General features: G+C 39.4%; 1 protein-coding gene across 1 annotated transcript in view; it reads left to right on the top strand.

Annotated features, from left to right (window-relative positions):
* Positions 1 to 13,440, top strand: part of Ano5 (anoctamin 5) — a 95,930-nt gene that overhangs the window by 65,697 nt on the left and 16,793 nt on the right. Inside the window, exons 14-18 of the mRNA XM_023702836.1 lie at positions 4 to 81; positions 3,676 to 3,750; positions 5,394 to 5,616; positions 7,596 to 7,765; positions 8,442 to 8,539. Coding sequence (XP_023558604.1) covers positions 4 to 81; positions 3,676 to 3,750; positions 5,394 to 5,616; positions 7,596 to 7,765; positions 8,442 to 8,539 — 644 coding nt within the window. The remainder of the gene's footprint in view (positions 1 to 3; positions 82 to 3,675; positions 3,751 to 5,393; positions 5,617 to 7,595; positions 7,766 to 8,441; positions 8,540 to 13,440) is intronic.

Here is a 13,440-nt window from a genome sequence, read left to right as displayed (position 1 = left end):
GAGGAGGAGCAGCAGCAGCACCAGCTGAGACCTGAGTTCGAAGCCATGTGCAAGCACAGGAAGATGAACACCATCACGAAGGTACCCCGGGGCTCGGGAAGTGAGCTGCACCTTTTGCTGGGCGTTCTGCTGTGGGGTGCTTCTCAGGGAATGAAGTCTGTTTTAATTTGCTTTAAAACATTCCCCAAAGTATAAACTATTCAAACATTCTTACTTATTTCTAATCTATAAATATACTCTTGTATGTGTATGTCTCGGTTACTTTTCTCTCGTTGCTGGGACAAAATATGTGACACCCAAAATTAAGGAAGGAAAGGTTTGATTAGCTCACAGTTAGTGGAGTTTTCAGTCCATACTCAGGTGGTGCCAAGGCAGATGGCACAGGGCAGAGTTCTTGGCCTCGGAAAACAGGAAAGAGCAAGAGCCAAAAGGGAGGAGCAGTGGCTCTGGCAGTAGCAAACCTCTCTCTTCCTAATATTCTATTCAGGCTCTTGGCCCCAGGGCAAGTGTAGCACTCACACCCATAATCTCAGCACTGGATCATGAATTAATCACAAGCTCTAGAAGCCTGCCTCAATGATTCCATGAGGCTTTGGGGGAACAACTAGACACAAACCACAACATTATGCATGAAAAATTCCAAACACAAACAATAAAGACAAAAGTACAGTATAATAAGCACTGTAAATAGCCTATTACTCATCTTCAATCATTTTTATTTCATGTGTGGTCTTTTCATTGATACCTCATGACTTTCTGCCTGTGGATTAGTTTAAAGCAAAGAATTCAAAACAAACAAGGCCTGCGAATAGGAAACATAGAGCTCCAGTACTAAGTGGGAAGGAGGAAAATAGTGTATAAGTTATAGGCTGCTTTGTCTAATAAACCCCTAGACGTGGAAATGGAAGTGATGCTAATTTATTATGAATAAATAAAATAGCAGTTGCTTTAAGTAGGTTTATAAGTGAATGTTTCATATTAACAAATTTTGCTTTTGCAGCCACTTTCTGCTGATTGTGTTGGGAAGACAATTGAGTTGGTGACTCAGGGGGCTGTGTCTGAGACCTGGGCTCTCTTCTTCTTCTGTTTTTGCTCCCCTTTTACTGGGGATGGAAATCAGAGCCTCGGCACTGGGCTACACCCTCAGTCCTTTTAATTCATTCATTCATTTCTTTCTTTTTTCTTTTCTTTTTTTTTTTTTTTTTTTTAAATAGGTTCTCATTAAGATTCAAGACTCAAGAACCCTTAACTGTCAAACTAATTGTGTATTTTTGTCAGAGTCATTTCCCTTCTCCATACCTGAATTTTCTCATTTGAGAGTGCAGGCGCTTTGCCTCTGAAGATTGGCATGTTGGCTGTGCCTTCTCAGGATTCCCTGTGCTATCTGCTCTATTAACGAGCATAGAGGGTGAGCCCTGCAGCCCTTTCTGTGGCCCCAGCCTTTCGGGAGGCAGAAGCAAGAGGTTGGCAAGCTCTAGACCAGCCTGAGCAGCTTCGCAACTTAGTGAGACTGTGTTTCATAATTATCAAAGTATTTGTACCCCCTCCCAAAGGTGTCTGGAACCTGCATGTATTATAAACATATACTAGTAAAGAATTAAAATTAAATAAATAATTTAAAATTCTGGGGACCTAACTTAGTGCAAAGTACCTGGGTTCAATCCCCAGTCTGGGCTACAGCAATTGAAATTTTATAGCTTACACATTCACTACAAGATTTAAATTTCCCTCTTACTCCGGAAAGAATGGCTGTCATTGGGAAGTAAAAGTGACAAGTACTGATGAGGCTGCAGGGAAAAGCAACACTTCCACATTGTAGCGGGAATGAAAACTTGGGAGTCCTCAAAAATTTATCGCTCCCCATAATGAATATCATCACTACCTACTGCAAACAGGTGCAAACAAATAAAATAAAATATGAAAGTAAAGCTTAAAAAAATGAAACTACAAATTTCCTTTGGCCCAGCTACTCCCCTGTTACCTTCCCAAAAGAGGCAAAGATCTCATATCAGAGTGACACAAGCATACTAATGTTTATAGCAGTCCACCTCAAAATCGAAATCTTGTAAGTAGCTTCTATGTCTGTCACCAGATGAGTAAATGAAGCAGAAGTGTTACTTATCACAGTATAGTAGCTCTCAGCTATAAAGAGTAAACTCGAGCCATTTGTAGGAGAGTGTGTGCACCTGGAGACCTCATGTTAAATGAAATAAATCAAACACACAAGCTTAAATACCCATTTTTCCTCTTACATGAGAGATGCAAAATAGAAATAAAAGAGCCAAGTATAAAATAGTAGCAGAAGGGGAATAGATCTTTTGTAAATGGGAAGGAGATCAAGAGATGGGTGGAGATACGAGGGGTGGAGGAAGAAGCAAAGAACTAAATGCATCATGCACCTGTCCCAACTGCCCACGACGTACGCCCTGAGAACACGTACTAATACGTATTTTAAAAACTTAAAAATAAATTTTATTGGGAGATCACAAAAATCAGTAAATAAGTGAATAGAGGAGAAATCCTCAGAAAATACATCCATCCTTTGAGTGTTAGTTTGAAATTACAGAAGGATATAGACAGAACACGGACACAATGTTTATTCCTATTTCAGGATGCAAAAAGGAATGTGGAAGCAAGGTTCTTAGCATGAGCAAAGATTTAGCACGGGAAAAGCACATTAAATGTTTTCTTTTGGAAATAGTTGAAAAGCAGTTACTATAGAATCGCTGTGAGTCACTCATTTCGCTTGAGCTAGGTTTGTGGATTTTGAAATCAAGAGATAGAATCTTTTCTTTTTTTACAGGCTTTTTTGGTGTTTAAGTATAAAAGAATTCTCATATTCTTTTGGCACAGCAAGCACACTCATGTACAGACACGTGCACACACAAATATGCACAAGCACCCACTAACACACTTGTACATCATATGCATATGCATGAAGAGCTGTACGAATCACACGTGTGCGCACACACACACACACGCACATACACACATTCTGACATTCTAGTCCTAAGCACAGCCTACACTACCTCTGAGAGTTCTGTTTGACTTCAGTCTACACTAAAACTTCCTAAATTGAAGTCTTATATTTGGTAGAAGTATGTGCTTTAGGTTTCTTTGGCAACTTTTTGTAATGCATAGCTGTAGAGTTTGTTTTGTGAAATTTACATACCTTTCGATGCAAAGAACATTACCAATCTAAAATTAATATCTTCCATTAATAACTTTAAGCCTAAAAGTAGGAACATCTGATCTGCTGCTGAATTACAGGGAAGAGCAGCTCATCCCATCAATATAAGGGATACAGCCCAATTTAATATATGCAGAGCATGATGTTCATTACAGTGCAATGAGATTAAAATGCAGTTTATTAAATCATGTCTTCTTAACTAGCAATCATGAGGATTTGATGCCATCTCCTATCTGTGAGACCATGAACAGGACTTAGTATGCATCTCTGTAGCGCTTAGCATGTCTAAGATGTCTCATCTAGGGCCCCCACAGTTTCTCCATGGGGGAAGAAGCCAATTCCAGAATGTGAACACCCATGTGCCAGGCAGGGAGCCCTTTGGTGGTTTTTCAGATTTACCTCTGCGTTGTGCTTTTGTCTGCTGCTTGCAGTGCCGACCCTGAGGGCAAAAGCTGACTACGTTGGTGATTTCTTTACTGTTCCAGGAGATGGAGCCTCACATGCCTCTGCTTCGTCATATTCCATGGTACTTCTTATCAGGAGCTACAGTGACACTGTGGGTGAGCTTTGCTTTGAAAAATATGATCATCCCTTTCACAGGAAATCAATCATGTGGGTGATTCAGCAGTTTCCCTGGCAGTGTCTCTGGAGTCTGCCCTCCTCCTCAATGGTCCTTTTATCTTGTCGCACTCTTATATAAAATAAACTCTAATTGCAAGGATTTTCCATAATTTAACTTCGGGGAGTGATCAAGAGGAACAGAGAGATGCTTTATTTTACAGACGCTTTCCCTTCATCTCACACTGCTTTAATTAAGGGCTAACTTGAAACCAGGACAGAATAGCAAAGTTGCCTTCATTGCAGACTCTGGTGAGGTTTCAATCAATCATTAAATTATCCTTATCACCATCTATGTAAAATATCTGCATAAATGAATAAGCAACACATGCCGCTAAATTCCATTCTGTTCCTGCAATAAGCAGAAAATGCATCTGCTTCTGTATGAATTATTTAAAATATTCCAATGTGATGGAGTCATTTTTTCTTCAGCTCTTTTGCTAAGAGATTTCTGTATCGCCACAGTCTATTTCCCTTCTATTCCCCGTAGGCTGTGATTTTAAGAGAGATGATGTGAACTTCTGAGGAGTCAGTGTGTGGAAGTGCAGCTAAATGAACAGAGTGTTTTGCAAATGCAAAAGGGATTAAGAATTAGAGGGAAGAGGGAGGGATACAAGAGGAAGGAGGTGCAAAAGGAATGAAGATGTATTGTGAATGTGTACAAATGCCCCACAATAAATGTAATCACCTTACCCTTCAAACTAGTAAAAGTACAATAATAATAAATTTAAATTTAATTTAATAAATTAGCAGTTGTAGACTACAGTTTAAATCCCTTAGTGCATACATGTTTTGTTTTTAACATTTCTTGTTAAAGCTATTATTTCTGTATTTTAAAAATGTATGTAGAAATGTGTTTTCTTACATCACATAACAATCAAGAAGGAGACAGGCGAGAATAAAAGAGAGGAGAATAATCAGTTTAGGAAAAAGAGAGGAGAATAATCAGTTTAGGACACTCTGTAAGAACTATCCTGGATTACAGTCCCAGAAAGATTATTCTTCAACCTTGAGAATGAAGTTCTCTATTGATCTAAAGCCATCTTTGGCTCTTGCAGTGTTGGGAATGTGCGGAATTTATCTAGATGCTGTGGCACTCTTCCTAGACAATGATTCAGCAACTATGAAATGATTCAGTTCCTAACAAGGCCAAATATAATTTAGGTTTTATGGCTACATCAAGTTTCTGATTCATGATTGTTTTTCTTTACAACATTTAAAAAGGCAGTGCAAACTTTAACTTAAAGGCCCTACAAGAACAGACAGACTGTGGGTAGGATGTCAAATTCTGGCTGCCTTTGCCAAGCCCTGCTAGAGGCCAGGCAGTGAGTGCACTTGTTTTATCTGTACTTAATCAGCTGCTGCTGCTGCTGCTGCTGCTAAGTGATTCAGCTTCAGCCGCTGTTGCCTCGTTTGTGTCCATTTCCTGCCATTATTAATTGAGAAACTCAGACTGCCTCAGTTTACTTTGGACGCCAGAGCTGCTGAAGTTAGCATGGCAAGGTGATGAGCAGCACCTGCTGTGGACCTGCAGACGTTGCGGAGATCCCGAGGCCAGCATGACCCTTGTGTTCTCTCTGCCCAGATGGCTCTCGTGGTCACCAGCATGGTGGCTGTGATTGTGTACCGCCTATCGGTCTTCGCTGCATTTGCGAGCTTCATGGAGAGCGAGGCAACCTTGCAGGAGGTCAAGCGGTTCTTCACACCCCAGCTAGCCACATCACTCACAGGGTCCTGCTTGAACTTCATTGTCATCTTGATCTTGAATTTCTTTTATGAAAAAATATCTGCGTGGATTACGAAAATGGGTAAGCTAACCAAAAGCGGTGGTGGGAAGTGGGCTCCTGGCAGTGCTGGACATTCGCTGGGATCCTTGCTTTCTCAAAGTCTCATTTCCTGAGGTCATAGTTTAGATGGTCTTGTTTTGGGGGTAGACCCACAACTGGCACTTCAGAATTGCCTAAGAGCCTATCCTAATGGACAGAGGATAAGGAGGAAGACAAGGAAGCTCTAGGACTCCCACAGTCATTCTGAGTATTTTTGCCTACTCTTCCTGAGGATGGGGAGGGGGGCAGCTAGCTGAATCCTGAGTGAAAAGCTGAATGTAATCAAGACACCACTTGATTACAGAAAATATGATTAGGTGAGAATATGATTTGATATGCATGATGCTGAGAAGATGTTTAACTTTGGAAGTCATGAGAAAAACTGAACATCAAATTCTGCTAAATAAACCTCACCTCGTGTTTTGTCCTTCAACTGCCATCTCTTTGATCAGGGATTATTGTCTTTTTGAAGTTTCAAAATTTCTCCTGAAGCCCTGAAGGGAGATACAGAAGGTCATAAGCAAGAAAGGGAGGCCATTCAAGAGAGTAACACAGCAGAATTCCTTCTTCCTTGTGGCCAAGCTAGGGTTTAAATCAGAGGCTCAAACCAAGGTGTGACCCCTTCTCTGAGTCCTCTGCCCAGAAGCGTGGGTAGCCTTGCAGTCTGTTCCCCCAGGCTGTGCCCTGACCCCAGACCCATGGTGGGCAGCAAGAGCACTGTCTCCACCCAGCCCCAGGTGGAAGCTGTTAACCCTACTTATAAGCCATCTTCAAACTAGGACTCACCTTTAATTTTATTTTTAATGCTAACAATGGCAAGAAAATTATAACAGGTACATTTTTTAAGACAACTGAACAAATCAGAGCTTTCTCCAGTATGAAAAAAATCACTTGAATTCCTATTAGAGAATTTGTAGGGCAGCAACAGGATTTCACTAAAGTGCAGGCATTCTCCATCTCTTTAGGATAATTTGTTGCTATTCAGTATTTCTGAAAGCGTCCAGGATTTGGCTGTGTCAGCTGTGCTCTTGGGAAATTATCCACTTGAGAAACACACTCCATTCCTCTTTGCCCTTCATGTTGCTTTAGTGTGGCATGAAGATAATTTAATATTTCCTTATCTTCAGAATTTGTTAAATGACAAATCACTATCGTGCGTTGTAAATAAAGAAGGAAAATGTGAGGGTCCGGGAGATGGCTCAGTGCAAGGGTCTGAGTTCAATCCCTGGTTCCGCCAAAAAAAAAAAAAAAGAAGGAAAATGTGTTCTCTTTCCACCACCATTTGCTGTCATACAATCATTCAATTCATGAGAAGAAAGCCCAGTTCTACTGGAAATCATCTCTGCCAGTGATGTAATTATACTTTTTTTAATGTATCTATTACAAAGTCTATCTATAGAGTCTCACTACACAGATTCAACTTGTAGTGATTCTCCTGTTTTCAACCTCCCAAGTGTTGGGATTACAGGTGCGCACCACCTTGCCCAGTCTTAATCGCTGTTTTAGTGCATCCCAGGGGCAGGACTAGGCCAGCATGGCATGCAGGGGATCGAACCCCCATCTCTGCGCCTGCCTAAGCAGGTGTTTTAATCCACTGAACTGTCTGGCTGGTCCTTAATTATACATTGTTTAAACCAGATAGAAAACAGACAAAGGATATGAATTTGAAACATTTACATGATGTCATTTAATCTCAGGCAGTAATCTTGAGAGGTTTTAGGAAATTTCAGTTCCAAATTCTGACTGCGTTCTGATTGTGTTTCAGTAGTTAGAGTTACACAAAGGGTCAACAGAAAGCCTAGACGAAATCATAGCTTCTCACTTTGCTCTTCTATGACCAGAGTGGGTAGATTTCCACAGACCTTCAGAATAATATTACTGCAATTCCCCTTATCTCAGTGGGTACACAATTCAAGAAGAAACTGGAAAGGGTACTAAACCTTGTTGTTTTTCCTTCACAGAACTTCCTCGAACTTACCAGGAGTACGAGAGCAGTCTCACTTTGAAGATGTTCCTCTTCCAGTTTGTGAATTTTTACTCATCTTGCTTCTACGTCGCTTTCTTTAAAGGAAAGTTTGTGGGCTACCCTGGGAAATACACGTATTTGTTTAATGTGTGGCGAAGTGAAGAGGTAAGAATTCTCTTGAGAGTTGAGCTATATATCTTCAATAACCCACTATTAACCACGAATTTTCTTTGAGCCCAGTGCTAACGGAAATGTTACCAAGTTGCAAGACAAATCTAGGCCTCGAGTGTCCACAGATGATTCTTTTCATTGGTTAGACTTTTGAGTTGCTCGGTATAAGAGTTTATATTGATGTCGGTGGCTTGGCTGTAAGATGTGAAGTGTGAAATAAGTAATATCTATATTCCTAATGGCTTCCTACAAAGGATATGTGATTACTTTTTGGAGAAAAGCCTTCACTTTTGGCTGCAGGGTTAGACAAGCTCAATGCTTTCCAATCCTGGTGGAACATCCGGGTTACAAGGAGAATATTCTGACTCCTGACCCCAGCCACATGTAAAGATCAGCACTGTGTGGGACTCAGACCCCCCGCCCGCCCTCTCCCCCCAGTAAAGACAGTTTGCAGGTGAATCTACTGTGGCTAGCCTGGAGCTGATCTAGGATCATGCTTGGAACTATACAGCTAAATATCTCTTTAATCCCTTTAATATCTCTTTAATCCCTTTAATATGCTTTCCTGAACTAAAATCTTGAGTATCTAAAATAATGCTTTAGGGCTTCTTTTAGTTTCATAATTCTGTCTTCAAACATTCATTTTTCTCCTCTCTTTGCTTCCAACTAGTGTGATCCTGGGGGCTGCTTAGTAGAACTGACAACCCAGCTGACCATCATAATGATAGGAAAACAGATTTTCACAAACATTAAAGAAGCAATTTATCCGTATGTATGACTTACATGTGTTTTATTTTATTTGATTTAAGTAAGCACAAGAAATTTCCTGGGAAGAGGATGAAATTTGTTTTATTTTGGTGCCTTTGTTGCAACATATTTAATTCAACAAAAATGTTTTTAATCAAGAAAGAAAGATGAACTAAAATTACATAGGCTTTTGATTTATTTTTTAATTTATTATTTAAGTCCGTGGTTAGTGAAGTCTTACACAAAAATACCCCAAGTTGTATGCAGACCAAGTTTGTAGAATGCATTGTAACAGTTAATTCTATAGAGATATAGCAAAATCACTTTTTAGAAAGAAAGATATTCTAAATGACAATTTTAGCTAGTGGATTCTAGCAAAACCCATAAAAATAATGTGATAATATCAAAAACATAAGGGAAAATGATGCTATCTTTAAAATGGGTTGGGCAGTAATTAAATAAAATGTGGCAGACATGGACAGACATAGATGTATTCTATTCTCATTTGAATATGATTATGGAATACATTATGATATTTTGCACAGGGTTTTGTTGCAAAAATTGAAAAAAAAACTATCTTCCGCAAGCATTTACAAGAAAATTTAAATGCAGTATACTTTGTTGATTATTTTACATGCTGCATTGTATTTCATAATGTTACTAAAATTTGAACTTTGTAAAAATATCCAGTGTCGTGTTTTCTGAACATGAAGATGCCATGAACAAAGTACTGGAAAATTTTCAGATTACTATGTGGAAGAGTTGATCTCTGATCCAAAAACAGCAGTCATGAGTACATTACAAAAAGAGAAAGCTAAAGTGATGGTTGACCTTACATATCTGGTGAACGTTGTCATGAATCAAAAGTAATGAATCATAAAACCATAACTGTGTAGTCTTACGAAGCTCTTAGAAATGACAGTGTCAGCATTTGGCACCTCTTGGATAAGGAAGACTAAAAGAGTCCCGCTGAGGACTGGGGAGTGCCCACAGTGAATGCTGTGAACCCAAGGCTGGGTTTACTCTCTTACTTATGAGACAGTGTGGAGAATATCAGATTCTGTTTCATGAGCTGACAGCAGATGACTGTGGATTTATTTTTATGAACAGTGAGAGGCTTCAGCCAAGCCTTCTAGTTTCTTAATTAATTGGACACATTATGTTCCTAAAGAAAGTAATGCCAAACTTTCATTGTTAATTCTTAGCTGTAGACTGAGAAACTGAGAACAAAGCCTCTAAACCAAATAGAAGTATAGGGATAATAAGCACAAAGGAGAGACACAGGAGGTAAAACAATTTAAGAAACATAACCAATTCAAATAATGGAACTAAACAAGAAAAGGGGATACAGATGGATGTCCATTTTGTATCTGTGTATTCAAAGTGGTTAGGATAGATATATAGTTACATTCTCTTAATAAATAGAGGGATTCGTTCTAACAGTGTTTGTAAATAGGAGATCATGTCCACATCTTGAACAGCAATCAACTGCTAGGAAGAGAGTATGCAATGTGTTAATTATTGAAACTGTCTTACCAATTTGGTTTGAAACTGTCTCATTGCTATTTGTTTCTCAATAGAATTATGGAAAAAAGAAACATAATCAAAATTGAAAAATATCCCAAGCCTGTATACAAACCAAATTTGCAAAAGACAATGTGACAGTAATTCTACAGACATTTAAACAAATCACCTGTTAGCAAGGGAGATATTCTAGATGATAATTTTAAGGAGAGGATTCTAGCAAAAACCTATATAAATAATGTAATAATATCAAAAACATAAGGGGAAATAATGCTGTCTTTAAAATGGGTTAGGGAGTAATTAAATATTGCAGACATGAAATCAAGAACTTCATCTGTAAGGGAGTTAGTTGTATATAAATAAAAATGTTACCTTAAATACTAAGTGCGACAGATGAGATCACTTTAGAGCACAAGTTGAGGCTGGACATGAACAACTGGGATGGGGGAAAAAGAAAAGAGGGAAGGGAAAAAAGTATATATATATACATACAAGATAGCTAAGATAATTATACTATTAATTTCCACTAGTTCATTGCAATGGAATGGTTAGTGCTTGATCAGGAACATCAAAAAAGTAATAAAAATATTAAGAAATAGGAAAAGAATAGTATATGTTGGATACTATGTTTGGCTTCTTTAAACTTCCGGTTCCTTCAATCATTTTTGCTGCTGGAGATTTTTTGGTTGGTCAGAGAGTGATCCCACCATGAAGAATATTGCCGTACATCTGAGTGTCTTCCAGGTAGCCTCCTTCAAAAGCACAGATCTGTCTCTCCAAGTTTGCCAGTTTTTCCACCAGCTCCTGCTTCCGCTTCACAAGCTCTACCAGCTCCCGCCAGTTGTCCGGGATCTGTGGTGGGGCTGCCTTGTTGTGCATCGCCATGTTGGGCTGGAGCTGCGGCATCCTGTTCCTTTTAAAATTAAATTAAAAAAGTGAATAAGGAAGCCAGGGGTGGTGACTCATATGTATAATTATAGCAGTTTTGGAGACTGAGGCAGAAGGATTGTGAGTCCAAGGCCAACTGGAGCTATATAGTAACTTTGAGGCAAGCCTGAGTTATGTACTTAGTTCCAGGTCAGTCTGCAATGTAGCAGGACCATTGTTTCCAACAAACAAAAAAGCACACAACTAGTGCATTTGAAAATGTTCATAAGCTCTACCTGCACTGTACAGTACAAGATGAGGTCTTTTAAAAAAATTAAAGGACTGAGGGTACAGCTTAATGGTAGAACACCTGCCTAGTATGCAAAATTCCCTGTATTGAATGTTTGGCACTCCAAAATAATTATTAATAAAAATAACAGTAAATTTAACAATTAAATCTATAATGTGGTAGATCATAGTGTATACTATAAAGTATCAGTGAGTTTCAGGAAAAGATAATTGAGTATATCTTGGAGGGAAAAATCTTTTTGAGTAGATATTTGCTGAATGTGTTCCAGAAGTGGGGAAATGTCATGAGTTTTTAGAAGAAAAATAAATTCTGAGAATGATGCAAGATAAATAGAATTAAATTCATACCCAGATTCATTTGATGAAAGTACAGAATATTATAGAAAAACAGATAATTTTAAAATCTGTCAGAAGACGTACTACTTGCAAAAGTATGTTATTTTATTATCAGCAGTAACATTAGGTGTTAGGAGACAGTGTTTCCAATATTCTAGGTGAAAATGTTTATCTTAGCTTTCGAGTATTACTGAACATTGTGAATTAGACATTTTTAGAGATAAAAACACTAATAGTTTTCATTATTGGACCGTCATGGAATGAGGTACTAGAAGCTGAACTTGAAGCAAAAGAGATCACAGTGAAGATGTGGGACCAAAAAATATTTGTGAACACCGAATTTGTTAGCTCCAATAAATTGTAATATGTTGACACAACTCTGAGCCATACAGAATTTATATGCTGAAAAACAACAAAATGTGGATGAAAGAACAAAAGACTATTTGAAGAGCAATTTATGTTCACAGATTAGAAGACACAATACAGCGAGGATGTCCAGTATCCTTAAATTGATTTGTAGATTTACTGTTATTTGCTCACAGTTGCAATAAGGTTTTGTAGATGTAAACAAGTAAATTCTGTAACTTCGGTGGAAAGCCAGGGGGCCGGGGAGATGGCTCAGTAGAATAAGTGCTTCCCTGGCAAGCCGTGGGTCTGAGTTCAATCCCTGGTTCCGGAAAAAAAAAAAAAAAAAAAACTGCTAGAAGGAACACTATCTGATCAAATAACGGTGGAAAGCCAAAGACCTGGATGAGCGAAAGTATTGATCTATGAGAGTAAAGTTGGAGAACTTCTGGGTAAGGTGAGAGAACTACCCTGTATATGACTCTGTATTGGAAGAATTGCACATTAGGAAAAGAAATTACGCTCCTAGGAAGAGAGAGAGGAAGAGTTCTGAAGATAACGAGAGTTAAAATGCTATGCAAAGAGAAAGGTCACATAGACAACAATACGAAACGGGGGGCTCTTGACATGGAGGTTACTGTCGGGGACTGAGCTTGCTGTGGGGATCTGGAGTCACACTTCTAGGAGCAGCCCCACTTCAGGATTCCCGAGGCAGCCCTGCCGCCTGAGTGGGTCTGAGGTGGCTGTGACAGATGGCCTAAGGAGTGAGCTTGTGACAGACGCTCTGAGTAAGGAGTGAAGCATTCAGGCCCTGGGCACCTGCAGGTCTCAGCACAGCCTTCTGTGGGGAGCAGAGAGATCTACCGAGTGTGAATTTCTGCACAGGCTGGACCTGAAAATGCCGGGGTCAAGCACTGTGAGCAGCGGCCTCTTGCCAAGGGCCCCATTCAGCACGTAGCTTGGCTTTCTGTTTTCTCGTCGCTCTCTGAAACATTTGGGAATGTGGTGCTGTTTGGATGCTTCGCACACCACTGGGTGGCTGGAGAGCTGGCTCAGGGGTTCATGGGGCACCTCACCCTCATGGGCCTGCATGCCCATGGTGCTCACTCGGAGACAGCAGGGGCTCCAGTGCACAGTGAAGCATGCAAAGCCCCCAGATCAAGGCCTCCGTGAGACACAGGGCCATCGAATGACCCCTCGTTTCTTACTTTTATCTAATTTACACTTAAAATTCTTTAACTGAATTTCTACCTCTATTTCCTTTTTTTCCTCATTTTTTCCTTTTGAAAGAAAATCTTACCTCTTCCATTCCTTCTGTGTCCATACCTCTTCCATGATGTCATTATTAATTTTTTTATTATTTTTAATCTTCACTAATTTCATGTCTTTAGGCTACCTTATGTTACTGTTTTCTTTTTATTTTTCTATGCTTTTTTATATAGTTGTTGGTTCTTTTGTGTGTGTGTGTGTGTGTGTGTGTTTTAGGGAAAGGTCTACAGGGTGTTCAGGGTTTCACTACTAGATCAGATTTGTAGTGATCT

Source organism: Octodon degus, unplaced genomic scaffold (genome assembly GCF_000260255.1).
Source record: "Octodon degus isolate 3935 unplaced genomic scaffold, OctDeg1.0 scaffold00159, whole genome shotgun sequence".
Lineage (NCBI taxonomy): Eukaryota > Metazoa > Chordata > Mammalia > Rodentia > Octodontidae > Octodon > Octodon degus.
The sequence above is the reverse complement of the archived record's forward strand: the minus strand, read 5'-3'. Positions and strand labels throughout refer to the sequence as shown.